This window comes from Athene noctua, chromosome 4, assembly GCF_965140245.1.
Source record: "Athene noctua chromosome 4, bAthNoc1.hap1.1, whole genome shotgun sequence".
In the NCBI taxonomy this organism is placed as follows: domain Eukaryota; kingdom Metazoa; phylum Chordata; class Aves; order Strigiformes; family Strigidae; genus Athene; species Athene noctua.
Genome location: NC_134040.1, coordinates 48785646 through 48812249, shown reverse-complemented (window position 1 = coordinate 48812249; position 26604 = coordinate 48785646). Strand labels below are relative to the sequence as shown.

Sequence of the window (26604 nt, the reverse complement as noted above, 5' to 3'; positions counted from 1 at the left end):
GGCCAGGTGTTTCTCCCCGAAGCCTTCAGCCATGCAGTGACGAGTACTGGTAGCTTCTCAAGGCTTGTCTTTGGTCATTTCTGAGGAAGGAGGATAGAACCTGTTCTTGATGGAAATACTTTCTCTGAGCCTCTTTCCTCCACCAACCTCTTCATTCCCTGGTTCCTCTACAGAAATAAATCAAATCACAAATCTCTGCTCAACAAGTGTCTAACACAAGATCCTCGTTCTTTCTGGTGTGCATTTTTTCAAGGACTTGCGCCTTTGAGGGCTCATTCTCGGGGGGCCGAGCAGAGCTGATGAAACCCTGGCCCTGGTTGCCCAGAGGGGTGGTGGCTGCCCCCTCCCTCGAGCCGCTCCAGGCCAGGTTGGACGGGGCTTTGAACCATGCGGTCTAGTGGAAGGTGTCCCTGCCTGTGGCAGGGGGCTGGGATGGACTTCGATGATCCTTAAGGTCCCTTCCAACCCCAACCCTTCTGTGACTCTGACGACGCTTCTCCCTCCTCGCTGGCCCCGCGGCGGGGCAGAGCCGGGAGGCCGCGGTGTCCTGGGGGTGGCCGGGCTGCTCCCTCCCCGCCCCGCCGGGCGTCCCCGGGGCTCGGCGGGACACCGGCGGCCCCCGCCCCGCCGCTGCCACGGCAACGCTGCTGCGCCCGCCCCCGGCGGGTACCACCCTCGGCAGGGGCTGGGCGGCTGGAGCCTTCCATGGCACGGCTCGGCGCCGGCAAACCTGCTCGCTAGGATGAACGAGGAGGCAGCCCAGCGGAGCGACAGCGGGGAGAAGTGCAACGGCGGTAATCAGAGGAGGAAGAGACCCAAGAAGGTGGGGCGGGGGGCCGGGACCCGGCGGCGGCGGGCAGCGGGGCGGGCTCGGGCCGCGCCTCCAGCCTCCCGCGCTGCCCGGGCAGGGCAGGGAGCGCCGGGGGGGCCGGGGCTGTGGGGCCGGGGCTGTGGGGCAGGAAGCGTGCGGCGGGGAGCGGGGCGCAGCGCCTCCTCCGATGCTCAGGTGTGCAGCCGGGAAGGGTTTTGTGGCTCTTGGCTCAGTAGCCAACCTGCTGGTACGCCAACAAGCGAGGAGGATCGCCCTGTCGCGACAGGGGGATTGATCGTGTTGTGGTAACTGAACCGAACGGTTTACCGGAGGGCTGTTTGGTTTTGTGGGTTGGATTTTTTTTTTTCCCTTTGGTAAACAGCTGTCTGTTTTGTTCAGTTAGAGTTGGTTTCATTGGGCAGTGGATGCCACTCAGCGCAGGTTTCCCAGTGCTTCCCTTAAGAAAGAGAGCAGCTTGTTTTGGCAGAAGAAACATCAAACCTGTACGTGATGGTATTGATTTGTGTGCTTCTGTCCCTTTTTCTTCAAGTGATACAGATGCAGGTTTATAAACCTTCAGTTTACTCTTCCAGAGATGTTTGTTAGATTGGGTTATAAGCAATCATAGAGAGATACGTTGCTAGCTTTTGTACCATCTGTGGTAATTCAGTGATGCTAGTGAAAAATAACTGGGTAAAAACGTGAATTGTCCAGCCACACCCAGTTTTCAGGGCACTTTCTCTGTGTGTGCAGTTTCTCTTTTATAAAGGGTTGATTTGCAAGGTATAGTGTGCATGCTGCTTCAACCCCCTGCTTGAGGTAATTTCTTTTTAATGGATTTAATTGTAGGCAACCATTTATTTCTGTTTGGGTTTTCTCTCTCCTTTAGAGGAAAGATATCCGTGGTTCTGCATAATTATGACATAAACTGGTTTACAGCTATTCTCTCTTCCCCTCCCTCCTTTAATCTTAATTGGTATAACGTGAGTTATACCTACTAAAATGTGTGGGACTTCTTGCAGGATGAGGAAGAATTTAATTCATACAAAGTATATTCGCTGATTAATTCTTCAGTCCCATATTTTGCATGAAATTTGCATTTTAACCAACATTGAATATAAGCAAGACAAATCGCTACAAATGGAAATAATATAGAGCTGCCAAGAGGCACTTATTCAGGGACTTTTGCAAGGGTTTTGACCTGGTGAAGAAAAGCTGATTTACAATAGGCGACACTTAGGCCACATTTTATAACAGAGGGAAGATTCTGTACATATAACCATAAGGGCATGAGATTAATCCAGTCTAAGCAAGAAATTGAACAAAACCATCCTCACCCCACCCCACTGTGCTTTGAATATTGTCTGGATCTCCACACAGTGGGGGATTTTATATAGCATGTTGGCCTTATATTTAAGCACAACCAAGCAGCAGAGGTAATACCTGCTTCGTTTTACCCCTGAATTTGAAAGGTTTGTGGGGATATGTAAATCCTACGAGGAAGCAAAAATCAAACAAGTGCGTACCCAGCATTTTTATTTGACTGTTAGATAACCTCAGAACAACATCACGTTAGAGGATAAGTTTTAAAGATGTAAGGAACTGAAGTGGGTGTTTCCATCATTTTTATCCACGTATATGTGGCTTCTTGTTTTTCCATTGTTTTCTAAGTAAAGTGGCCCAGAGTCTTTCAAGGCTGAAACACGAGTATACGCCGCTGCTGCCAAATGAGTGCTTAGAAAGCATCTCTTGTATTGAGCCTCCATATTCAGTTTTCCAACAGCTGATGCATCTTCATTTTTCAGAAACATAATAAATGTTTGGGTATCTTTTTAAAGTTATCTTTTACAGTTAGAAAATAGCAATTGGGCATTTTCAACTGACAAATGTAAACCTAAAAATTGTTAATAGCTCGGTTTGAATGCAATAGATGTTGGTGCTTCAGGTCTAGTATGGCATTAGTTCTCATGAAGCCTTACCCTTAGCGACTTCATGAAGAAATCTAGCTCTAGGCTTTAATATTCCTTTTTAAATTCTAATAATATTTTTTTAAATACGAAAAATAGATTTTTTCTTTTTTTTGTGAGACAGAGACACCTCAGAATAGCCAGGAGAATAAGAATTCCAGGCTGAATTCCTCTGCATTTTGTCTAGGTGGGCACAGTTTCTTTCAGAGATGAAAGTGCCATGTGCGAGAACTCCAAAATCAGAAGTAATGTAGCCTGTTTTCAGGTCCTGAACTACTTTTGCTGAACGAAGCTGCATTGCGCCATCCAACATGCCCTCTATCTGTTCTGTGGTAGTTGATCCCTTTTGTGTGGATAATTAAATATTAATTGAGCCAGATGAGTTTGATCTATGTATTGGGAGACACAGAGAAACGTATCTTGGATACAACATTTATCTGGATCTTCTATATTCCAGGAGTGTGTCCTAGGTAGGAAGCAATATAGGGCTTTCTTTAATTTTCTGCAGTACCTCTCCCCCCCCCCCCCCTTTTTTTTTTTTTTTTTATGCACATCCATTTTTAATATGGAACAAGATGGGAAAAAATGAAATGTTGGTAAAAAGGAGAAAATGACTACCCACCCCAAATCAGATTTAATCGTTGTGGTGATGTTTGTGGCTTTGTGCATTCTGGCGAGTAAGTGGGCTGCCTTAATGGGTTTGTGAATCCAACGGTAGGGCTGCGTCCAGTTTTCCTTTGGTACTTTGCCTCCACGTGATAACTGGGATATGGTGCAATTTGTGTTCCTGGGAAAAAAATCATGCTACATTTCTGTGTTTATTCAGTTCTAGTGTCAGAGAGCATAGGATGCATTCTACTGGAGGCAAAAGTGAACAAAACAGCTTCACGTTGTTGCTGGTGTAACTGTAAGGAAATCCAGTGAGAAAAGCGTTTGGTGTGCATTGATCTTCTTGTCTTGGTAGCCCATTTGTGTTGAGTAGCATAGCAAGCATATGACTTTGTAAAACATCATTTGTTTGAGGCCACCTTCTGTATTTTGCCAGGTGTATTGTGAAGTGTCCAAGTACCAAATTCCTGTAAGTCCTTTCAAGGATGTATTTGTCATTATAGAGTGTTTTGGATGAAAAACAAATACTGTTGCTCATCATGTAGAAAATGAAGCCTATTCCTGTATCTCATACTAAAATCACTGATGGCAAAGGGGTTTCTAGAAATCACAGGTTCTTACTCTGCTGATTATAAAGCACACACCATTGATGGATTGAGACAAAAATAATCTATTTTTGTTTATTGTGGAATTCTAGTCTTGTTACTTTTATTGTTCATTCTTTAAGAGAAATTAAAAGCCCAGATTCAGGCTCATACTGTAAAAGACTTGGAGGAAGTTGTAATGCTGATTTAAAGGAAGATAAATGAGACTTTTTTTCTAAGCTAAGCATCTCTTATTTTAAATGTATCTATGGAAAAAATTAAATTGGATGTATTAGATGAGGTACTTCCAGTGGAAGTTATATACTTGCTAATGGAATCATTACAGTGTACAAGCTAATGCTTTTAATTAATTTTCATTACTTAAGACTATTCATTCCATGCATAAGGTAATTGAGACCCATTTGGAAATACAAGTGCAATGTTGGTCACCTGTGTTCAAGAACAAGAATCCAAACATACACAAAGCATGCAGAGGGAGATTGCTGGAAAAGAAGAGAGTCTGTCTTATGTGAAAACTAGAAGAGTTTGGCTTTAGTGTGTTAAAGCAAAAGGCTATTTGAGGGGAAGAGGAAATGAGACTCTTCAGCAGTCTTCTGATAGGTTTAACTAGGTAAAGAGCTAGGAGAATCTTGATTAATTATGAATGAGATATGATTTCTTTAACATATCACTGGACTGGATTCAACTGAAGGAGGTTCTTCTCACTCCCATGTCCCTGTGTTTTCACCTATGTCATTTATGGTGCTGTAATAATATTATACAACAGTTTAATTGATAGTATATGTGGCTATTTAAATAGGTTCTAGCTACCAAATTTAGTGGAGAATTGGATGCCATCAGAAGAAAAAATTGAGCCAGTATCCATCTCTCCCTAAAAATCAATATGGGGGCTTGTGTAACAGTAGTTCCAGTCTGCTGGGTGGTGTTTCCTCTAAATTGCCTTCATTTGACTCTTGCGAGGTCCCACTTAGCCTTCTCTAGTTGCTGCTATTTCCCTCGCTATCCCGTTATTACTGGTGATGGACAAATAGCTGTGGCAACACTGCTGCTTGCTGCACTGTTTGATGATCCAGCTGAGATGAAACGAGAATATGCCTCCTCTTCTAAGAGAGATCACATCCTCCAGTTTTAGAAGAAATAAGGTTTTCCTTCAGATGATACACAGTAAGCTGAACAGCAAGCAAAAGTGGTAATTATGAGCTAGCCCAAGTCACTGGTGTTAAATATTGTTAATTTTATTAGTAACATAGCTTCTGTAAGTCTGGAAGGTTTTGTTCTTTCAGCTGAGCCAGTTTTAGAGAACTGGAACTACCTTGCTTTCAGTTGAGTTAATCCAAATCACATGAAAGTAAACAAGCAGAGAAATGACACTAGAATTTGCTCTGGAAAGAAGAGAATAGATGGAGGAAAAGACAAACTTATTTTTAGGTCATGGAGGTAAGAGACTGTTAAGGATCAAACCAGATGTATTCCTAAATGTCTGCAGTACATTTCAAAATGGTTTGCACTATCGTAAATCTGATGCAACTCCACTGATATTCTTGCACTATTGAGATCAGGTTTCGATTGTTCCCTTTGCCTTTTCTTCCTATCATAAGGCTTCTAGCACATTTTATGCCACATAGCTACAAATGCTTTGATGTATCTTTACTTCTTTTTTGCCTGTCTCATCTAGCTTTAGTTGCTACATGTAATGTTAACAAATGTGTATTTATCCCGCTATGAGATGAAGCGCCTTACTTCTATGCCACTATTTGCCACAGAGCAATCATCGCTTCTGATGATTGCATCAGCACAACGCCCTGTGCTACTCTCATGGCAGCCCCATGGTGGTTGACACTCTGGAGAAATTACTGTTTACTGACAGCAGTGAGACAGGGAAAATAATGTTGGGCAATATAGCTGAACATCTGGACTACAGCGTTTTGTGGTGGCGTGGTTGTTATTTTAGCATTGTAAAGTGTGTAAGATAGCATGTGGTACTGCCTGCACAGCTGAACCTGACTTTTCTAAGTCTTATGTTCTAGTGTAACAGGATCACTTCAGGCATTATTGTGCTCTGTTGTATTGGAATAAGCAATGAACAAATCGTAGAATTGACACAACTACTTATAAGGTTACATTGATTCATTGCAGGCTATAAAGTTAATATGTATATTGCTTCTAAAGATGTTGTGTTTTTTTTTTTTTTAAATGGAATAATAGGAATCTACAAATGGGTAGAGTTATTTTAGTGTATTAGCATATTTGTGCAGGTGCTACATTTCACAGATATGAAATATTATATGAAATATGAAATACTGTGGAGATAACAAGGAAGAAATCATCTGGATAAGAGTGGTGAATTTTGTATAGAACCACGTGATGTGTTGAGCCTGCATCCGCCTGCCACACGTTCAGGGCTCCTGATTTATCATTCACAGTTCTTGCTCATTTTCACCAATGTTTGGCAAACATCAATTGAGTCAGAGAGGCAAGTCCCTTTTTCCCCAGCCAGCTTCCCTTTCTCCCTGCAGGATGCCTGGGGCTGTCAAGTATTGCACATATTGTATCACATTTGCACATCTCGCAGCCCCGTCACGCCTTCCTGCAGGCCAGCAGCGACCCGGGCTGAGCTGGGCTTTCAGGCGGCAGCTTAAAGCTGCCTGTCCTGGCTCTCTGGGGATATTGGGGTCCGTGCTGGAGGCAGCCACGTGCTCCTCTCTGCCTCCCCTCCTGCTGGTTATGCTGCAATCTGTGTGTGATGAAAGAGCGTCTGGGAGAAGGATTTCAGCAACCAGATAAATCGGTGAGAAAGCCTGATACTTACAAATATATCTCTAGTGAGCGTTCTGTTTGGTCTTCTGCAGATTGGTTTGGTTTTGCTTTTTTAAAGATCTGACCTATTGAGCCAACACTGGACCACTTCTTTCTTCAGATGTTCTCCATTCAGCAAGATGTGTACGCGAGACCTGGCTATTCAGCTGCCTCGCACAGCAGTCAGGGGGTGTATCAGCAGCCTCTCGGGCTCTCTGCCTCTCTTACCTGCCCGTCCCTATCAGAGATGCCGTGTGTTGTGCAGCTCTGTGTCCCTGCCTCCGCTGGGCATGCTGTGTGGATGCTTTAGATGGCATTTCTGGCTAGGAAAGTTCTTCCACTCTACAAATTGAGACTGACATATGCAGTGCGTAGATATTTAGGCTAGACACAGGGAGCCCTAGAGCTCTGAAATGCAAGGAACAGAGGGAGGCTGAGAAAATAATAAGATGGCTAGGGGCTCTTACAGCCTCATTTACTTGCAGGAATTAATTATTTCAAAATGTTTCCTAGCTGATTAATTGGGTTGCTTTTGTCTTGGTGACAGAAAATTGCTAAGCTGGAAGTTTGAACTTACTATTATTATTCCTACACTGTGTAGGAATAATTCAGTATTTCCATACTTCATTTTCAGTAGAAATTTGCTGTACTGTTATTTGTTCAGTGTGACCCTAGTCATTTTGCATTTTCTCATTTATTTCCACATGGTTTCATTGTGTTTTGGCACCAAATACAGGAGGGAAAATTTTTTTTTAAAGTAGATGGAGATGGGCCAGTTTTCAGGGCTCCCTCAGGGTGGTTTCAAAAATTGCATGAGAGAGGCAATGAATTGCTTCAGGTCACTTTTTTGTAAACAAGTTATAGTTGAGAATACATGTAATGAATTTTCAAATTAATATCTCTCTCTTGTACGTGTGATTTGGGAAGATAGAAATGTGGTATTACATTTTTGCCTTTTAAACAAAAAAGCAGTGTATCCTTACAGGCATTTCAAGTCAAATGTGCAGTCATTGATTAGTCTTCCCCAAACCTTGAAATAAAAATGCTCCTTGACCACACAGCAATTTAGGGGGAGTAAAGGTAGATGCCTACCCATATTATCTCACCTTTTCTGTAGCTGCTTCCAGCTAGCCTGCAGTTGGGTTATGTGCAGGTAAATAATTTGTAATCTACTTACATTTTTTTCTTAGCTTAGCTCACACACACACACACACACACACACACACGAAAATTTAGTTCGTGAATGAAGTACTCTCTGGAGAATAGGGTTGACTACTAAGGAAATAATAGAGTAAACAACAGTAATTGCAGTTTGAAATTATTTTCTAGGTTAAACAGCATATAGGTTTCTGCCACAGGCTAAGTATTTCAGAAGTGATTGGTTGCTTTTATTTGTTTCATCCAGTCTTGGATGGCATGTGTTTATGTTATGCTGTAGTACTGGATCTGAGCAGTGCATTGATTTAAAGTGGCACCAGGAACTCATGGATTCCTGCAACAATGTAGCTTCATTATCAATTAAATCTGCTAATTGTTCCACTACTAGGCTTTCTTTATGGCAGTGTTTGAAGTATGTGTTAGCTGAAGCAGTGAAGGCATTAGGTTGAGGCAATGAAGAACACTGGTGATAATTTGAAATACATAAATGAAAGTGTGAACTGGTGGAGTTTTATAAACAATTTATACCCTTCTACAGAAGATACGATTCTGAACCTTCTTTGTTTCTTACTGTATTAATTGTGCTGCTTTCCTGTGACCAGAAGACTCTACTAGTCCCTTTTTTTAACATTTTAAATATCTAATACATCTGGCAGATTTCCATATCAGAGACCAGATGTCAATGTATAAATGTCAAGAAACAATGGCAGTTATTCATCACACAAACCATTAGAAACCTAGTCTGACTGCCCTGGTAGATACATTGCTATGATTCTATCAATTCAATCAAAAAATGAATGAATAGGCACAAACATCAGGAGAAGCGGGCTATGGGTTGTGTATGTATGCGTTTGGGTATGTGGTGTTATACTGTATCTCAGCCTGTTTGTGTGTGTTTTTTTCCAGTGCACGGCAACTGAGCACAGTGGGCCATAGTCTCTGCTGGATGTCAGTGTAGGTTTGTTACAGCTGGCAGGGGCTCTGCCAGCTTTCATCAGCTGAGGGTCTGGTCTCTTGTTGCTGTGGACCTATGCAACAGAGCAGAGCATGGTGAATATTAGAAAACAGAAGCACTGGAATGGGCACAGATTTTCCAATCAATCTATGATTCATGCTCATTAGCTTTGAAACACTGAAGAAAGACGCTTTATGAGCTGGCATTTCCATTTGCGCTTTAACTGCTTTACTCACGCTGAAGACAGAGTGATGACTACAGCATTCGCAAAAACAAGTGAAAGAGAAAGATGGGAAACGCGTTCTGTGCCTTCTCTAAAGGTCACTGCTGTGTCAGAGACTGACTGCTCCAGTTAGAGATCATGGCCTCCCCCTCAGCCATTAGAACTACTGATAGCATGTTATTTTGTGTGAAATACAAGTTAAGGGGGTTAAGTGTAGAGCTGAGTCACCCGTTTCCTATGGTGCACTTCAGTGTTGGGGAGGAAAGGTGTAAGTATCCTCCCCCTGTACCTTGTTTTCCCTGCCTAAAAGACAAACACAGCTTTTGTTGTTTCATTTATTTTTAATTAACTGCTTTTAATGGTGTAATGGTGCAAAGGTGTTTTCCAAGGAAGCCATGGCACTTGCAGAGCTTGCAATCACTGTGATTGTGTTTGGAGGTATAAGTTGTGAGGGCTTATGGTTAATTATATTTGAAGCTGTGTATTTGTACACGCCTCTTCCCCCCCCCCCCCCCCCCCCCCCCCCCCCCCGCTGTCAGCATAACTGCTTTTTTCACAGCAACATCACCAACAGAAGCAGCAGGCGAGGGCTTTCAATTGTAAAACAGCTGCCATGAACTCATTATGCACTAATGTATACTGTAAAATGCAAGATTGTTCCTTTGCAATGTGAGTTTAGGAGTGCGGCCCATTTGAAATACAGTTGACAGCAATTAGGATAGTGATGTGCAACATGCCTTTCCTAGAAATCATTGTTATAAACCAGTTACTACCCCTGAGCAGAAATAATTCAGTCTGGCTCATGTTTATACAGCAGCTATATGAATGGTATCCCAATTTTTTAGTCAATGAGCAAAAAAAATCTTGCTGGAAATCTTTTTTGCACAATGTACCTTCATCCAAATGGAAACCAGATATGTTCAATAAAAAAAATAAATCACTAAATGAAAGGGGTAAATACAATTAATGAAAGTCATCTTTTTAATTGATGTAATTGATGTGATGAAGATAGGGCTACAAACCAGTCGAGTATGAGTTAGAGCTGGTGAAGCTTTATGTATTGGGTGTTGATGCTGGAGACCAGAGTTAATGGATTGTTCACATGGGTAACTGGTGTTTGGAATGGGATCTTTGCTTATTTTCTCCCATCCCTCTTGGGAAGATTGATGTGATGATGATTTTTTTTTCCCCCCCCCGAAGGGAGGGAACAAACGATTAATCTTTTGCTGAAACTTTCTGAGAAAATAGATGCAGTTCATCTCCGCAAAAGAGAAGCCCTAGTCAATACAGAGGGAAACCAAACACTTCAAACTGGAATAGTTTCCAGTCTCCAAAGTCTGTAACATAGCTGTGGCATTTTTAATCTCATTTAGAACTAAGTTCTGAAACTGATGGTGTTATGGGTTTGTGTTTTTCTGTTCCCAGATTGAGTTTGACAAGTGGCATAAGATGGCCACCAGTTGAATTGGATGTGGCTTGTCCTCCCTGAGAACTAGAGTAAGAAACTGATCAGGGTTTGAGCTCCCTTCTTCATTTCTGTAGAGCACACAGGATGTGAAGGGTTGGAAATGAGCAACTGGGAGGGGAGAGAAGGTGGAGCTGTTTCTTGTGTGATCGTTTCAGTGCTTGACTAGATCACTAGAGAGAAAATGCTGGATCTTTTTCACTATTATGTACTTATAAAAAAACCTTTTTTGGAACACTATGAAAACCATATAATTATTTGGTGCTTTTTTCTGTCTAAAATGTGATTTGTGGAAATACAAAAGAAAAGAGAGTGTTATTTACATTACTATAACGTGCATGGTGCAACCAAGTGAGATTGGGCTGCCATTCTAATAACGTTGGTATTAATGTACAGTTGTTTTCTCAAATAGCATTTTTCATCATTGCAGCTAATGTGCTTTATAGAATAAAACTGGTATTCCTGCCTCGTGCTGCAGTCAGATGCTTTGCAGAGGTTTACCCAGGGCAGCCTCAGGCACAAGTGCCAGAACAAGGCAGATCCTCAGTTCTCCTGCCTCTCTTCCACTGCTAGGGATCAGCTTCAAGGGCCTTGATTCCCCACACCGCCTCCTCTTTAAAACCCTGCCTCTTCTTTTTGCTCTGTGTGCCCTGGGTTTTTCACCTGAAGACCTTCTGAGTACAAAGTCTTTTCTCAGAGGTCACACAAAATATTCAGGAACTCATTCAGGTTGATTTTAACATTAATATCTTGAGATGTGCCCTGGAAAGCTGCATTCAGACAAACTGCACAACTTATTTTTAGAGCCCGAGTTAAAGCTTGCTGAAGTTAATGGCTTTGAGATTCAGCCCATCAGTAATGAGTTGAATATTTCCTTGTTGACCCTTGATGTTTATGGCATGTAGCTACATTAGTAGCTGAATTAGGGCTAATTTTCAATATACTTAGAGCTTGGATTGATAAAATCTGGAAAATATTTCCTTGTTACTTAGTAAAATTATCTGGATGGTTTTATTGCAATAATAATGACAACCATTAGTATATATTGGTTGTTTGTGGAAAACATATAATACCATAAGTCCTTTCCCAGTTTCTGCCCTAAAATTCAGCAAAGACATACCTGTAGATACATACAGATACTAATCTTACTGGAGCATGTCAATTTGCCTTTAAAGTAGAAAAGCAATGCTCAGCTATGATATACCTGTACCTCAGCAGTAAGGACTGAATAAGTTCATCACGTATTGCATTGAGGTGGTGAAATATATGGGTGGATTATTTATTCTAGATGGCATTAAAAGGATTTCTTCTGGGGAGAATTGATTATTTTCACTGTTTTTTTGTTGTTTTTTTTTTTTTTTTTTAAAGAACAGCACATCAAACAGTAGCTCTCACTTCTGACAGTCTATTGTCAATTCTTTTGTATTTCACTTTATGCCGTTGTCAAGACCCAAGGATGTATTGCCTATGCTTTAGTCCATAGTGAAGCATACCTCTGTGTTCTGTCACATGTGGCACTGAAGCTTCTTGCTTCTTTTTGAAGGCGTTATTAAACTCATAAGATATGGCAGTAGCAGAATTCTACTGAAGGTTGCCAGAGCTGGTCAATATGTAAACAATTGGTTTTACCAGCAGTAAGGAGAGTCTGTATAAATTTCTAACAAACATTAAGATTATCATGAATGAAATATGAATGGAAACGCATGGGAATGTGGTAGTAAATAATTGGGACAATAAAATAAGGGTTCAAAGCATAGCCTCTATTGGTAACGCAGCAGAATGGAGAAACCTACTATTTAAGCCCAGGCCAGAAGGACTGTGCTATGAAAAGTCTACTGCAAAGATTGCTTGGTCCCAGAAGACGCTGCATCCATTGACTGGAGGATAGCAAGGGAATTGCTGCAAATCGTATCTGCTGTTCCTTTTCTTGTTAGCCTATTGGGAAAACAGACCTACATTTTAGACAGAAAAAGGGAAAAAAAAGACAGGTAACAATGCTTTGGCTTAGATTTATAGAAACTAAAGTAAGCAAGATTCTTACTACCCTGTGATGACTGTTTGACATCTAATGAGTATAAAAGACATATCCAAAGCTTGTTCACTGTCACTGATAAAGAACAACTCCAGAGGTGGTGAGAAATCAGTAGCTGTCCTCCCTTGTCCTCTGTGGTGCAGGTGATGCTGTCCAGATTGCTCTGCACACTCACCTTGGTGAATATGAGAGTGTAAGACTGCAAGTGAATTAAATTTATAAGAAAATGAATATGAGTAGCAAAATCCACTTACTTAAAATAAATATCAAGTTCCCGCTTTGTAACCTTCAGAATTAAGCCTCCCAGTGTTGCTGGAAATAAGGATGAGTATTTGGAAAATCAGACTGTGTGATTGTTTCCAAAATATGAACTGAGGTACCTCTTTATTGTGCTTGAATTTGACAATTCTGATGCTGCCTTGTTAAGTTAGACAAAGCCTTCAGCCTATGAAAGGTTTAGTGTGACTGGTTTGAGGAATTTGCTTCACACAGTCAGAAGGTGACCAGCAAAACTGTTATGCTGTTCTGCTTTGCTGAAAGCCTTCATTAGAATTGTTTGGTGTACAGATATTGCAGTCTTAAGGATAATCTGAAATGTGGTACAGAAACATAGTGCTCCAAGGACAACAGGGAGGGCACGTTAATTGTGAGAAGCCTTTGTGACAGCTTCACTTATGACAGACATTTCATTTTAAGAAAGACAATGAACTTCTCTCATTACGGGAGAGATGTCAGGGGATATGGATGATGTTATTGGATACTTGTGCTAATGGAGAATGAGACTTAGGTTTTATTGTAGCTCTGACATGTTTTCCTGTGATCGGTGTCCAGAATCTCAATCTCATGTTGGCTGTGCTTGAAAGTAGTGGGAAGGGCAGTGCTGTGTGAAGGCAGTTGTTAGCATTAGATGAGTGTGGACCCGAGGACCTCTAGAGCTGCCCTGGGGGGCTGCATTTGCAGAGTGAGGTTCTGATGCAGAATAAGACAGAGGAAATTCCAGGTGTGGAAAACCCTTACAAATAGTGGCAGTGTTTGTCTGGGAACAGTGGTACCCAGTGTGATTGTAAGGAATGAAGAATTTTTTGAGGCAAATGAATTAGCATTTACAGTATTTACTTACAGTATTTACAGTATTTACTTACAAATGAGTAAATTCTTAATCTGGAGAGGATGTTGCCATTTATGAATTTTGCTTGTATGCCAAAACTCACTCTGCAGTCTTCGTTGTCAGAGCAGCAGTGAGAATATGTTTCAGCAAACTCTCAAGACCCTAGCAGGAAATGTCAAAGTGTGATCCCTTCCCTCCTTCATACTTATTTTTAAAAGTATTGTTTTATGGTCTCATGAATACAACTATAACTATTTGTTCTGTTACTGATAAGTATTGCTGAACAAAACTTTAAAATTCCATTTAAATTAAATTTTGTCTTACAAAACAGTTCAGAACAGAGGTGAAAGAAACAGACTCCTTTACACTGATCACATCCAGCATCTGTTAAACACAATTCTTCAGGTTTGACCGCAAAGTAGGTTCACATAGTTGCTGAAGACCTTTGTCCACTCCAACCATGCAATGTGTCACTCCATGTAGTGCTTGGTGAATTTTTTTTCTTAGGTTGTTAAATACCTTCAGTGTATCTGTCTGCTAGAATAAAGAAATTTTTCTTCAGCTGCTCTAAATAAAGAAATGTTTCTGTAGCCTCTGGGAATTTACTAACTGCAGAGGTTTCACGATTGGATTGCTGGCACATAATATAATTTCAGTGAAATAAAATGGAGACCCGCAGAAGAAAAAATTATGGAGAAGCTTTTAGGAAAATGACTTGAAATCCAAAAAGGAACTACTCTTGAAAGAGAATTGCATTTTGTTTCTAAAAAAATATGATTTTTTTTTCAGCATCTCTCTGGTCTTTAGCCATAATTTTGAAAACACGATTTATTGCCCCCTCTTCTTCATACCTTCTCTTGATATTTTTAAAGATTATGCCTAAAATCTCTCTCTAGCTTGACTCGGCTGCTAGCCAAGCATTTAGTTCAGAATTTATTCAAACTATTGTCCTTGTGTCCGTTGTATTGTTACCACTGTGCAGGTGCTGGGCTTCCTGAGAGCAGGCATCACAGCAGGTGGCAGCGGTCTGGCTGTTGTCAGCCCCACAGCCAGGATTAATGAGCAGCGACTTCACCACCCAGTAGCAGCTTCCTCACTCACCTTTTCAGTCTTTAGGAGAAAGAGTGTCCCTTCCCCCACTTTGTCCCCAGTCTTTTATAAATCGACCTTTATAAATGTGAGATCTCTGCTAATTTTCGCATATTTGATGCCATGTGTTGATGTATACATTTTTATACAGTGACATTTTATGTCATTCGTATAAAGCATGCTAGTTGTGAAGAGTTCAGCATTCATTCTGAGTGTAAGTAACATAGACTTAACGTTTAGACACTATGCTCAATTGTTCTTTAGTGATCTTGATATGTATGGAAACAGCCGTAAAACTATTAGCAGTATGATGTCACTCGGTTTGTATAATGGATGTGTGTCTGGAAACAGCTAATGTTAAAGATTTCCTCTTAAAACAAGATGTAGGTGCTTTCCATTTTGCAATAATTATATTAACAAGGAGGCAGTGCCAAGGAGACAGAACAGCACGATGGCTGTTGTTACTTAAATTTCACTGGATCTCTAAAATCAGGGATTGATCTCCTGTGAGGCTGATCATTTGCTTTCCCACTGAGAATACTAAGTTGTGGATTGGTTTTCAAACATATTTTGGGATAAAGGCTTAATTGCCCATGTCCCCCTTAGCATGTATATCAACTGTTCATAGAAAGCAGTGAGCTTCCAGCAGAAAATGAGAGTTCTTGGGTTTCAGGGATGTGAGCAAATATGATATTAAAAATGTATGTATGGTTTCTCTCACCTTTCAAGGCTTCAGAGTTAACCCTTTGGGCAGGACAAAATGTAGAACTCTGGAAACGCTGCCCTAGCAGCTGTCAGCTACAAATATTTTGAAGAAATGTCTTCTATTATCCTAAACAGTGCAGAAGGGACAGAAAAAAGTTGCAGACTGTCACAGATGAGACCACCTCTCATTCAGTGCTGTGTTGTTCACAGGGAGAGCCTATGAGTAATTTTATATCTGTAACATTCTTGCTGATTATCAGAATTTATGTTCTTTTGCAATTATGTTTAAAAAATTTATCATTTTGTTTTAGAATATATAGAAGAAATTTTAAAAAAAAAGTTTTGTGGAGTAAATTTTCAGAAAACGTTAGATCTGGGTACTCAAAGCTTTTGGTTTCCTTCTGTCAGTTAGTGATTGAGAGGTAGCAGGAACCATGTCTGGGCTAGACTCAGGGTTTGGAAATTCCCAGGGCTCCAGACAGCCGAAAGAGAGTAGTCTGAAGGTAGGAACCATAGGTACTTGGACTGAAGAACCACTATAAGAGATAGGAAGGAAATGAGTGAGATTTGCTATTATTTAAATAGAAATCAATATAAATGGGACTTCTTTGTTGGGGGAAATTTTCAATCAGTTCTGTCTATAAGCTCTTTGTACTCTACATACAGGTAAAGCACTAAAACATCTGTACTTTAGTCTTGACGTGTTTGCTGAGTCTGGGTAGAACTCACTTGCCATCTTGGCAATACGGATTTGGCTGAAGCAGAGATGCTAGTGAGTTGCATTGGAACGGACTCTGACTGATGAGACTGAACCAGAAGACTCGTGACTTCCTCAGAGTCTGATTTTTGGAAATTATTTAATTTTGATGCTAGAAATAGGAGCTTGCTGATGAAATCTGCAGAACTGAGAAGGATGGAACATGGGAAGAATGAATAGTGCTTGAGAGATATTAAAGAAAAGGGATGAAAGGTACAAGTACAAACTAGCAGATTATACAGTGGCAGCCTAATAAAATTTTCTGCTACAGTCTTGGGTCTTGATGTTTTGTAAGTTGAAGAGAAAAAGGACCTTAATATAATATAGGTTACTGCAGGATAAAGATGAGCCACAAATTTGGTGTAGCCGTAAAAAGGCAATTCTATGATAGTATCAAGTACAGTCTTTTCAGTAGAGATGGTGAATGTCAGTGTTGTACAAAACACTGCTGATGTCTTTTCTGTAATAATATGTAAAATTTGATAACCCAGACTTTATAAAAGTGATCTTAAATTGGACCAGGGCAAAAAAGGCCATTGAGGAGGCTTGGGGAAAGGAGCCTGTTTTGTAAGAGATGAAAATGTTGGCACAGACAGTAAATAGATATAAATTTTCTGTGACTAAATTTAGGCCTCAAGTTACACTGTTTGTAACCATTTGAGTAATGAACTTTTGGAGGAGCTCTCTACTAAGAGAGTAAGGGCAAGTGAGTTCTCTATTTTAGCAGAATTAAATAAATGTATGGCTAGGAGTGGATGATGTATTGCTTACAGTATCAGGAGGCTGGATCTGAGGACCAAAAACACCCTGTGCATGTAAAGTCAGAAATCTCCTGGGAACAAACAGATTAGAGCAGATATCCCTGACTAGAAGACCTGTTGATCTTTTTGTTGTGGCTGTGTGCCACTGTTGTAGGCAATAGAGTGCCTTTCTTTTTTTTTTTTTTTTTTAGGTTTATCAGGAGACCTAATTCATTTGTGTCTGTTGAGTCTGGATAACATCAGAAGGAAAATGTCTTTATAGGTTAACCACTTGAGATAAAGACCTTAATCCGTGCCATAACCCAATACAATTAAGGTCTTTTTGTCTTACCTTTGCTCGTATTTTTACTTGACAGGATATACTTGCCAGTCTGTTTTGTTTTGTTTTTTCTCAGTCTATCAGAAATCCTTTAGCAAGAGATTTTTTTTTTTTAATTTTTAAATTTTTTTTTCACTCTGAGGGTCAAAGTTGCCTGTACTTTTTCCTGTGGGGTTTTTTTATGTTGAGAGATACTAGTAACATTTAGAGTACTTTCTATTGCACTGGTCATTTTCTATGCATGACTCCATATACCAAGTAATGCTTCTCTTTGCAAACAGCTGCTTCAGACGTACTTTAACAGAGTACTTGTATTCCTGTCACAGACTTGCAAAAGCCAGTCTTCACCAGCCTAAAAAGTCACTGTAGTTGTGGAAAGTCTGTCTTCTAAAAATTTTTAAAAATTATATAGGCTCTCTTTATGAGTGCTTTACTTTGGATTTTGATATGCAGAGGGGAAAACGTGGGGTGAATAGAAAAATTAAATGAAGCTGGGTTCCTTTGGATAGCATCCTAAATCCATGTACTTGCTGCGTGGCACTTGTGGCTATTGTGATGGTGGTGGCTGTTTCTCTGTTCTCTGTGCCTGGCAAGGCCAGGCCAGCTCCAGAAAATCTCAGAAAAGAGGGATCATATCATCTGTATTGATCCAAGCGTGTGTTTTTCTACATGTGGTATTACATTTCAAGTTGTTATTTGGACTCACAGTATTCAGAATAATACTGCTTGCTATTTTTCAAAATCCCTTTCTCCTGCTGTTGAGAAGAGGTGCCTGTCTCTGGAGCAGGTCTAGAATTTCAGCTGTTCCATAATAAGGATATAAAGTCAATAGTGCTCAATTAAGTCGGGTGGTGTTTTATTTGATAATGTGCCAAGCAGGTCAAATAGCATCTGAATTCGTTTGGACTGGTGCTTTAAAAAAGGGGAAGGATATAAACCAGCATGATATTTTATTTATTTTGGTATTTAATGAGTGGATGGTTTGAAATGTATCTAATTCTCTCTCTTGGGGTCACTAGTTTTCTGTATTTCTGTATTGCAGCTAGCAAGATGTTATTGTTCAGAGTAGCTTAGGCGTGACTTTTCAGCTCCTTATCATCTACTCTGTATTTGTATTTGTGTATTAATTTGAAACCCTATACATATTTAATTCTCATGGTTTACATTAAAAAAAGTAATTAATATTTAAAAGCCCTAAGAGAGTTTTAGAAGGGTTTATATGAGCTTAGCTACATTTATTTAAATATTCCCTGGTAGCTCAGTTGGTACATATTTATATATACAGAAATGTATTGTTGAAGGTGCTGACAATATTAAGTGAGGGTAACCTGTTAATCACACCAAGATTAAAGGATATTATGTCACTGAGACTTTTCTTAAATCTCAGGCTGCAATCTTGTAGTTCCCTTTGGTAAAATGATATTTAAGTGATTTTGCTATGTCATTTTAGCATGAGTAATGGTATTATAAAAGTGTATGTTGAATGGCTTTCATAGCAAGAATGAACGTGATTATTTTGGTTATTTATAAACAAGAAGTGGAGGGATTGACGTTTGATAGCTGTAATGAAAGTTACAAATAAGTAAGACCAAGAAATGTTGAGAAATAATTAACAGCCTTCCTAAAATACGTTTTTAGTGTGAATGGCAGTGGTGTGTGTGTTTTTTTTCCTGTAGGCTATTTCGTTTGAGAGATTTTTGCAGTTCATCTACTTGAGGATCTTGTGCTATTTAAAACCATTGTGGTAAATTATGTGCCCTGTACTGCTGCTTAAGTGTCCAAATTGTGCATCAAGAAGGAAGCAGTGTCTTCGTTTCCAAGGTGGAAGAATTCAGTGACAGAGTCTGGGGTCACGTTTTAGCAAAATCTTGAGTTTCAGTCTCAGTTCGAAAACATGTTGGGGGTATGCACCTACCTAAATGCTTTGCTGAAGTAGGGCAGAGCCGCTCTGAGCTGAGTGTGTTATAAATAAGCATGAGAATCATACAGGAAACTGGTATCACCTTTGGAAGTGGAATTCAAACCATCTCAGTTTGGTCAGCCTCATTGAATTAATCCCAAGGCTGGTTGTCTTCAAAACTGTATGCTTTTCACAGCCAAAGAGATTCCCAGAAGCCTCATTGAGCTGAAATGATACCTACATGTATGACTGTTTTCTAAACCCTGTGACTGGCAAGCAGAGAGGAACCTCTGCTTGGGATAGATGGCCTATGAAATTTCATTGCCTTGTGGCTGGTTCAAAACCTCAAAGTCAAGTCTCCTCTTTATGAATTGTTAAGTTTCTTTTGCTTTCCCCATAGGTACCTTGTTGCATGTGATTGTCATTTCTATAAAAATTTATAATTTCTATAAAAATTTGCTGGTTTGGATGAGTGGTAACCATGCATGCATGTATTTCATAGATGTGTGAGTTGTTTTTATCTTGAATTTTAACTTGGGAGCGTAGTCAATATGTTGGAACATTGCTTGCTGTAGAGAAAAACATTTATTGCTGTGAACAAGGCATTCTCTTCTTTCTACATATGACAGGTAAGAGCATTGAGTGCAGAAGGGAAAAATGAGCAGAAGAGAGCTGCTGTGTGATCAGAGTGGGCATCTGTGAGCTTTAAAATTCAAACTCTTCTTTCTTGATAGTGCAGAAAACCACCAGGTGAGAAGGTGCAACTCCAAGGGAAAGGAGTATTAGCTTGCCTTTCAAAGAGGTAGTTAAGATGAATAGAGAACAATCATTAAGGGGAACTGGTTTGAGTGAGAGTTGGAAAAGGCTTCTGAGAAGAGCAGTGATTTCAAAGGCTGTGATCTCATAGAAAAATCATATCTGAGTATGAAGGATTTATAATTACAAACCAGAAAGGTAAACAGTCTTATTTGAGTGGTCTAAATGACTGTCCTAGAGCCAGTACATAGAAGGCATTCAGTTCTTATACAACTTTACATAGTTCTGCCTGTGTGGCTGTTAAGATTATTTTGGCTCTGAGATTTATGTGGATTCTGTTGATGTTGTGTTCAGCACCTCTGAACATTAAGTCTATGGAGCCCTAATTTTTGAAGGGTGGGAAATAATCTGTCAAGAAGTGGAGAGGAGATGATGAGTGTGTGCTAGTGTAAGCTACTTCGTACTGCGTTCTGCATCTGACGCCTTTCTCCAGTGTACAGCATGTGGGATGGGCCAAGATCCCCCGTGTGTTGGTGACGGGATGGAAATGGGGCTGAAGAGTAAATCTGGGTGTTGCACTTCAGTTTGTATCTTTAGGTCTCCATTTTTTCCTCCCTTAATAATATACCATTGTAACATTAATGTTAAAAGTATGACTTTGTAGCAGAAGATTTCTGTATATATTCAGTCTTATCTACAATTTCTTAAATATGTGCCTTGCTTTCACTGTGGAGGCGTCTGCAGAGGACACTTCCAGCTGCTCCAGCTGTGGAGCACAGTTACCCATAGGTCCTATGGATGTTGGATGTCAGTCCTGGTCTCAGTGCTCTTGTACAATTTAGTGCTGCTTAAAACTTCCTTCACGTTATTATGAAAAGTGTATGCTTTATATTTTCTCAAATATTATCTTTAAAAGGATAAAATAGTGATAGTTGGTTACTGCATAAACACTGGCAATTAGAACGTGAAGGCAGTGATTCCTAAAAGAAAACCACTTTGTGATTTTTGAGCAGTAAATATTTTAGCCAAATATTTATGGAAAATCAAATAATTTCTGTTGTTCTTGAAATTGCAATTAAATAGCCCTTAAAAGAAGCCGTTTTCCCATGACTGTCTATGTGCAGTGTATAACTTTGAGTATCAAATCTACTGTGAATTTACAGCCTGGCAGGCAATCTAGCTTGCAAATGAATTTAATTACTGGCCACAAAACTACTATTTGCACAGATTTTATTGAACTCGGTTGGAACTGAAGATGCTCACCTTCAGTTAAGGCAGGCGGTGGTGCCCTGGCCAGCAGGAGCTCTGCCATGCCAGCGCAGAGGCGTGTATGGGGAAGTCTTGTTTCTTTTTAATTTCATTTGTATTTCTTAACACGAACATTGGCAAAACATCAAATAGACCATGCTCTTGCCCACACTGGGCCATCAAGCCTTTCAAGCCCTCTCCTACAGATTCTGCTGCAGCTGTTTCTTTCCTGCATCTCTGAGCTGCTTCATGGGAAATGCTGGATCTGTGGGGCTGCTGCCCGAGGGTAGCTGGCTGAGGCAGTTTAGCTTATAAAGAAGCAACTTTTGCACAAACATCAATAATATCAGCTACATGGCTTACTGAGATAAATTATAAAGCATTTTAATAACATGAACAAATTGTGTGGTTGGCAAGAAACAAATAATTTTGAGTAATTTGACTCAAGCATTATTTAAACTTAATTTTTCAGAATAGGAAGACCTACTGTACCACTAATCTTTTTAAAACAGTAACCCGTTGCAAAGTAATGAACCTCTGCAGCTGACTTCGTTACACCCTCTGTGTGTCACTAAAGGAGCCAGAGCATGTTAATGAAGTTATACATCAATTTTGGTGCTGCAGGGCAAAAGCCTCTTTAGCTGGTACCAAAAATCACCTGACAGAAAATGATAGTGTATGAAAGACACTAATTCCCATTTGCAGTCCATGTAACGCAGAACTTTTAATGTTCTGGCTGGAAAGAAGAAAAAGACAGAAATGTTAAAATTAATTTCATCCTTTGTCTTATCTATGATAATTTCTGTGTTGTATGTTAATTTTCTTGAAACAAGTGTCCAAATCAAAGGCAAACTAAGATGTACACTGGAATTAGCATATCTGCAGCAGGCTTAGAATTTTTTCTTCTGATTATTTTCAGAGGAAGGCTTTTTATGTAAAACCAGGCAATGCTTTTGAAAAGATAAATGGAGTAAGAAGATATCTATGTTCTGTATTTGTGTTGGAAATATCAACTAATAAAATTAATAGATGACTGCATAAACACCACCAATTAGAGCAGAAGGATGTATGAAATGTGTATAGTGGGGAATAGTGTCAGTGTTGAGCCGTATTTCTATATCACCTTTACTGGCACAAAACCAGAAAATCTCTTCACTGAGATCAGTAGAATTATTGATTGTTGTGCACTGGTTTTAAAGAAACCTTTTGGTCTAATTTTCTCAGTTCTAATTTTTGAAGTTTAAACCAGCAGTGGTGAAGTAGCTGAGTTAGACATGTAGAAACTCTCGAGAAATCTCCTTATGGACTCAGGTTTTTGGCAGTATGATGAATAGGGCAAATCTGATTCTATTCCCTCCAAATTGATGGAGCTTCCCACCTATGTTTTACCTTCCAAGCTGCTGAAATTTCTACAGACTCATAGTTTTTAATGAGGTTCTCCCCATGGTTTTTGACACTTATCCTGTTCAGCCTTGAATTTGTGCTTATGAATTACATGGGGGATCCCTGTCCAGGATTACAAAATCATATTCCAAGTAAGTGCACAGTACAGCACATGCCTTCTGAGTGTTATCTTCCATTGCTGATGCTGAGTAATTCTAACTGATTTGAAATATCTTCCTTCAACAGTGGCACAACTTGAAGGCTATTGCTTTTGACCAGAAAAATCATCTGTTGCAGGCCTTCATGTTCTTTAAGAAGTCCTCAAGGTGTGCAACAGTTGCATCTTATTTTTTATTAATCTTATCACTTTCATTTTGTTTACTCTGTTCTGAAATGAATTTTGGGCGCTAGTTCCTGAGAACTAGAACTAGTTTTTGCAAAACTTTCCTTTTGGACTATTTTTAAGTTAGCGAGCTTGTTGCAAATTGCAGAGTTTTACTGAGCAGGTTAATTCGCTTGAGAAGCACAGTTATTTTTCCTGTTCTTTATTTAACTGGTATTTTGGACTTTGGTGTTACTAGCTAAACAGGACTTTATGTAGCTAATACAGGATTCTTACCTTTTGAATGATTTGGAGAAATGGTACAGCCCTGTATTTTTTATATGCCAAAAAAGCTTTGATTTACTCTCAGAAGGTTCAGAATTTCTCTATGTAAGAGGCATGTACATGGCCAGTGAAAGGTTTTTTCAATCCAGTATCTTGTCTCCAGCATTCACAGGACAGAGACTGCATAGCAGAGAATGTTTTTTTCTGTTCTATTAAGAAACAGCCTTATTTTTGTAATTTTATCTACATCTATTCCATATTAGTTTGTTCACGAAGGTCCATTTGAAAGGCCTTATCAAAATAAAACTGCTCCCCCAAATTGTTTTTGACATGATTTATTTGCTGTGATTAGTTCTTAACCAATTCATGTTGGCTGCTTTTTATGATCATTATTCCCTTTATGTCAGGGCTATTTCATTGTTACCAAAGTCCTCTGGGTAATTTTGTGAAGGTTATCCAATTTTTCCTGAGGTCCAGTCAGCAGGAAGCTATTTGCCAGTTCCAGTTCTGCTGAACCACACAGGTGTCATTAAGCCAGCTTTACAGCTGCCTGAGAGACCAAGTGGACAATAAGATAGAGCAAGTCTTGCAGAAGTGTGACAGTCACCAGGTACGTGGGATTTCAAAGGGCAAAAATACTTCGTAGGTAGGTCAACAGAGCCTTGTCCAAAATCCTTACAATTTGACAATTAATAGGGTTTTTTAGTGTTTTCCTGTGTATCAAAATTTTGACTGACTGGTCAGGAACTCTTCCTCCCCTGCTGTTATCTGAACTTAGTGTGCAAGTCTATTCTTTGTGTTCTAGTAGTCATGTTACTTAAAAATTGAGAGAGCAATGGCTACAGTTAATCAGTTCTTCTGTCTTGCCTGGAGGAGATCCCTCTGCAGCATTTCTCTGAGCAGCAAATTGCACCCTACTGCCAGTGACTTTGAATGGTCCTGTCTAGTTCTGTGGGTCTCCTTGCCCTGAGATGAAATACAGGTATGTAGGTACTTGAATAATATTGTAGGAAGGCACTGTGCATAGGAACCTGAGAGCTGATGCTGATAATTTCTAAGTCCAGGCAAAATTCTGGTTCTCGGAGGTTTATTCTTAGTTCTAGGTCTTTGGTACAAATTGCTGATGAGTACAGGACAGGTGACGAGACTGCCAATTTTCAAGTTTTGTTAAAGCAAAATTCAATCTTTGCTATATTTTGTTGCTTTTGAATTGTAACAGTGTTTTCCACAGCTTGGTTAGCATTCTGTTTGACCGCTATTGGTATTTATACTATCTGAATATAAGAAAAATGTAGACAAAGGCAATAAACATTGCTTACAGCTGCTGGTACTGAGCTCATCCAGTTTATCAATGTAAAGAGACTTTGTCCCTAAGCCTATTGTGACTTTGTCACCAGTTCCAGTCTCTTGAGATTTTGCCATATCAGTAACACTGCAGGGATATTATAGTAATTAGCTCAGTCTTTCAAATAAAACTATTCAGCCTCCTAGAACAGCTTGACCAAATTTTGGATGAGTGACGTTACTATCCCTGGATGGAAGAAAATTACTAAGGTGGTACATCTCCATTTGTTTCATAACTGACCAAATGGTCTGACAGAGGAATGAAATTGTGTAGAAAGAAACTGTCCTAATTACCACATTCCTTCTACCTTAGTACCACTTCAAAGGACAGGACCTCATCAAGGTCTAATCAGCACCATTCCTTCGACTTCCCCAACAGATCCATATCGGGTGATAACGGAGAGCTGGCCTTACCTGAATGCTTGGTGCAGTGTAATTTTTAAAGAAACCAAAAATATGTAATGTCAGTTACAGTAACTCAGGCTGTAATGTTTAAAAAGGCATTCCTGCTTTGTAGTTGCCTGAAGATGCATCTTCACTTTTACTTACTGATTTCAAAATTTACCTACTAATTTTATAAAAGCTTCAAACTTAGTTCTTACTTAATGTGATTTTAGTGGGAAGAAGAAATAATAGAAAACAATTTAGTAGTCATAACTTTGATCCTACAGTGGGCTCACCTGTCAGCACATGCACTCCTGTGTCTACCACAGTCAGTGACCATGCAGCACAGGTTATGGGTTTATATTTCATGTGTGATATGAGAAATTTAAACTGTATATGAAAATATGGCAGATTATCCACTGATGCTGTTTCATCTCCTATGTGCATCCTTTCTAGAGTGGTGGTTCAGGCATCAAAGGAAAGTCTGTTGTCACATATTGTGTTTTACAGTGTAGTTTAAAACTACTTGATTCTGGAAGAAAATTAAATCTTTTAATGTACATTTAGCCCTCATCTGAAACCTGGCACAGCGAGGCTTAGTTCTCAGAAGTTTACAAAGAACACAGTGGTGTTTTGCATTTCTGCCATTTTGAGATATGATCTAGTCCAGTGTCATGATGTGATCAGGATTTTTCAGACAAGCACTTGGGCAGTCAGCTATGGATGAAAACTGAAGGGCTTCAAGAAGCTGTCTGTGAGTAGGTGATGCTTTCCCCCTTGGTAGTGCGTGCTGCTCCGGGACATTGTTCAGATGAGTGGTGAAGAGGTGAACAAAACAATTCTGGCCACTTGTAATCCTGAGTTTTATGGCTTTTTTGCCAGAGCAGGAGGTGGCTGGCTGGATGCCAAACAGTTAATCACATTCTGTTGATCTAACACCCCTGCCCCCGCATGGTAGTAGTTTAAGCTACTTTTGCTTCTTGTTGCATTGCATGCCACTGCCTTCTGTGTTTTTGCTCGAACTATTCAAAACCATACCATGGAGTGTACTCGGGAACATACCGTGGGGGAAATCTTGAGTTGACAAAGAAAGGAGGAGATGCCTTTGTAGGCAGCTGTTAATCTGCAGAAATACAAACTGGAGGCCAAATGCAAAATTTTTTCTTTTAAAATGATGCTAAATTAGATAGAGGTTCTCATTAATAATGACAGTCAAGTATTTGGGATGTTATATTATGTGAAGATCTTAAGTGTGTGATAAATACAAAAAGAATAGCTATATTTTGCTTCTTACATCTTGGGATGTCTTGTTATTTTTGTTGGTTTCTCTTGTACTTGGTTGGCTACATGGGTTGAAAACACACAGATTTTCATTTATCCTTTGCAGATGGGGATGCCAGCAGTGCAGCACTGAGCAACTGACTCTTTTGCTGTGCTTGATATCTTAAATATCTTGGCAATTAGTAATGTAACACTGACTTTGTAAATTGTTCTCCGTGAACATAATTTGGCCTAACTCCTTGCATACTCAGCTTTGTTAAAACGAGCAGGAAATCTGTTCCTACCAAGCAGTCTTTTGTTTGCACAGCAATATGCAAACAAACCTGCAGTTGTGTTTTCCC

At 39.8% G+C, this 26604-nt stretch overlaps 1 protein-coding gene across 5 annotated transcripts in view; it reads left to right on the top strand.

Moving 5' to 3' along the window:
- The first annotated feature begins 711 nt into the window (after positions 1-711).
- ANK2 (ankyrin 2) overlaps positions 712-26604 on the top strand; it is a 253472-nt gene continuing 227579 nt past the window's right edge. For all 5 annotated transcript variants that reach the window (XM_074905236.1, XM_074905230.1, XM_074905229.1 and 2 more), the window contains exon 1: positions 712-823. In XM_074905236.1, coding sequence (XP_074761337.1) covers positions 743-823 — 81 coding nt within the window. In that variant the 5' untranslated portion in view covers positions 712-742. The remainder of the gene's footprint in view (positions 824-26604) is intronic.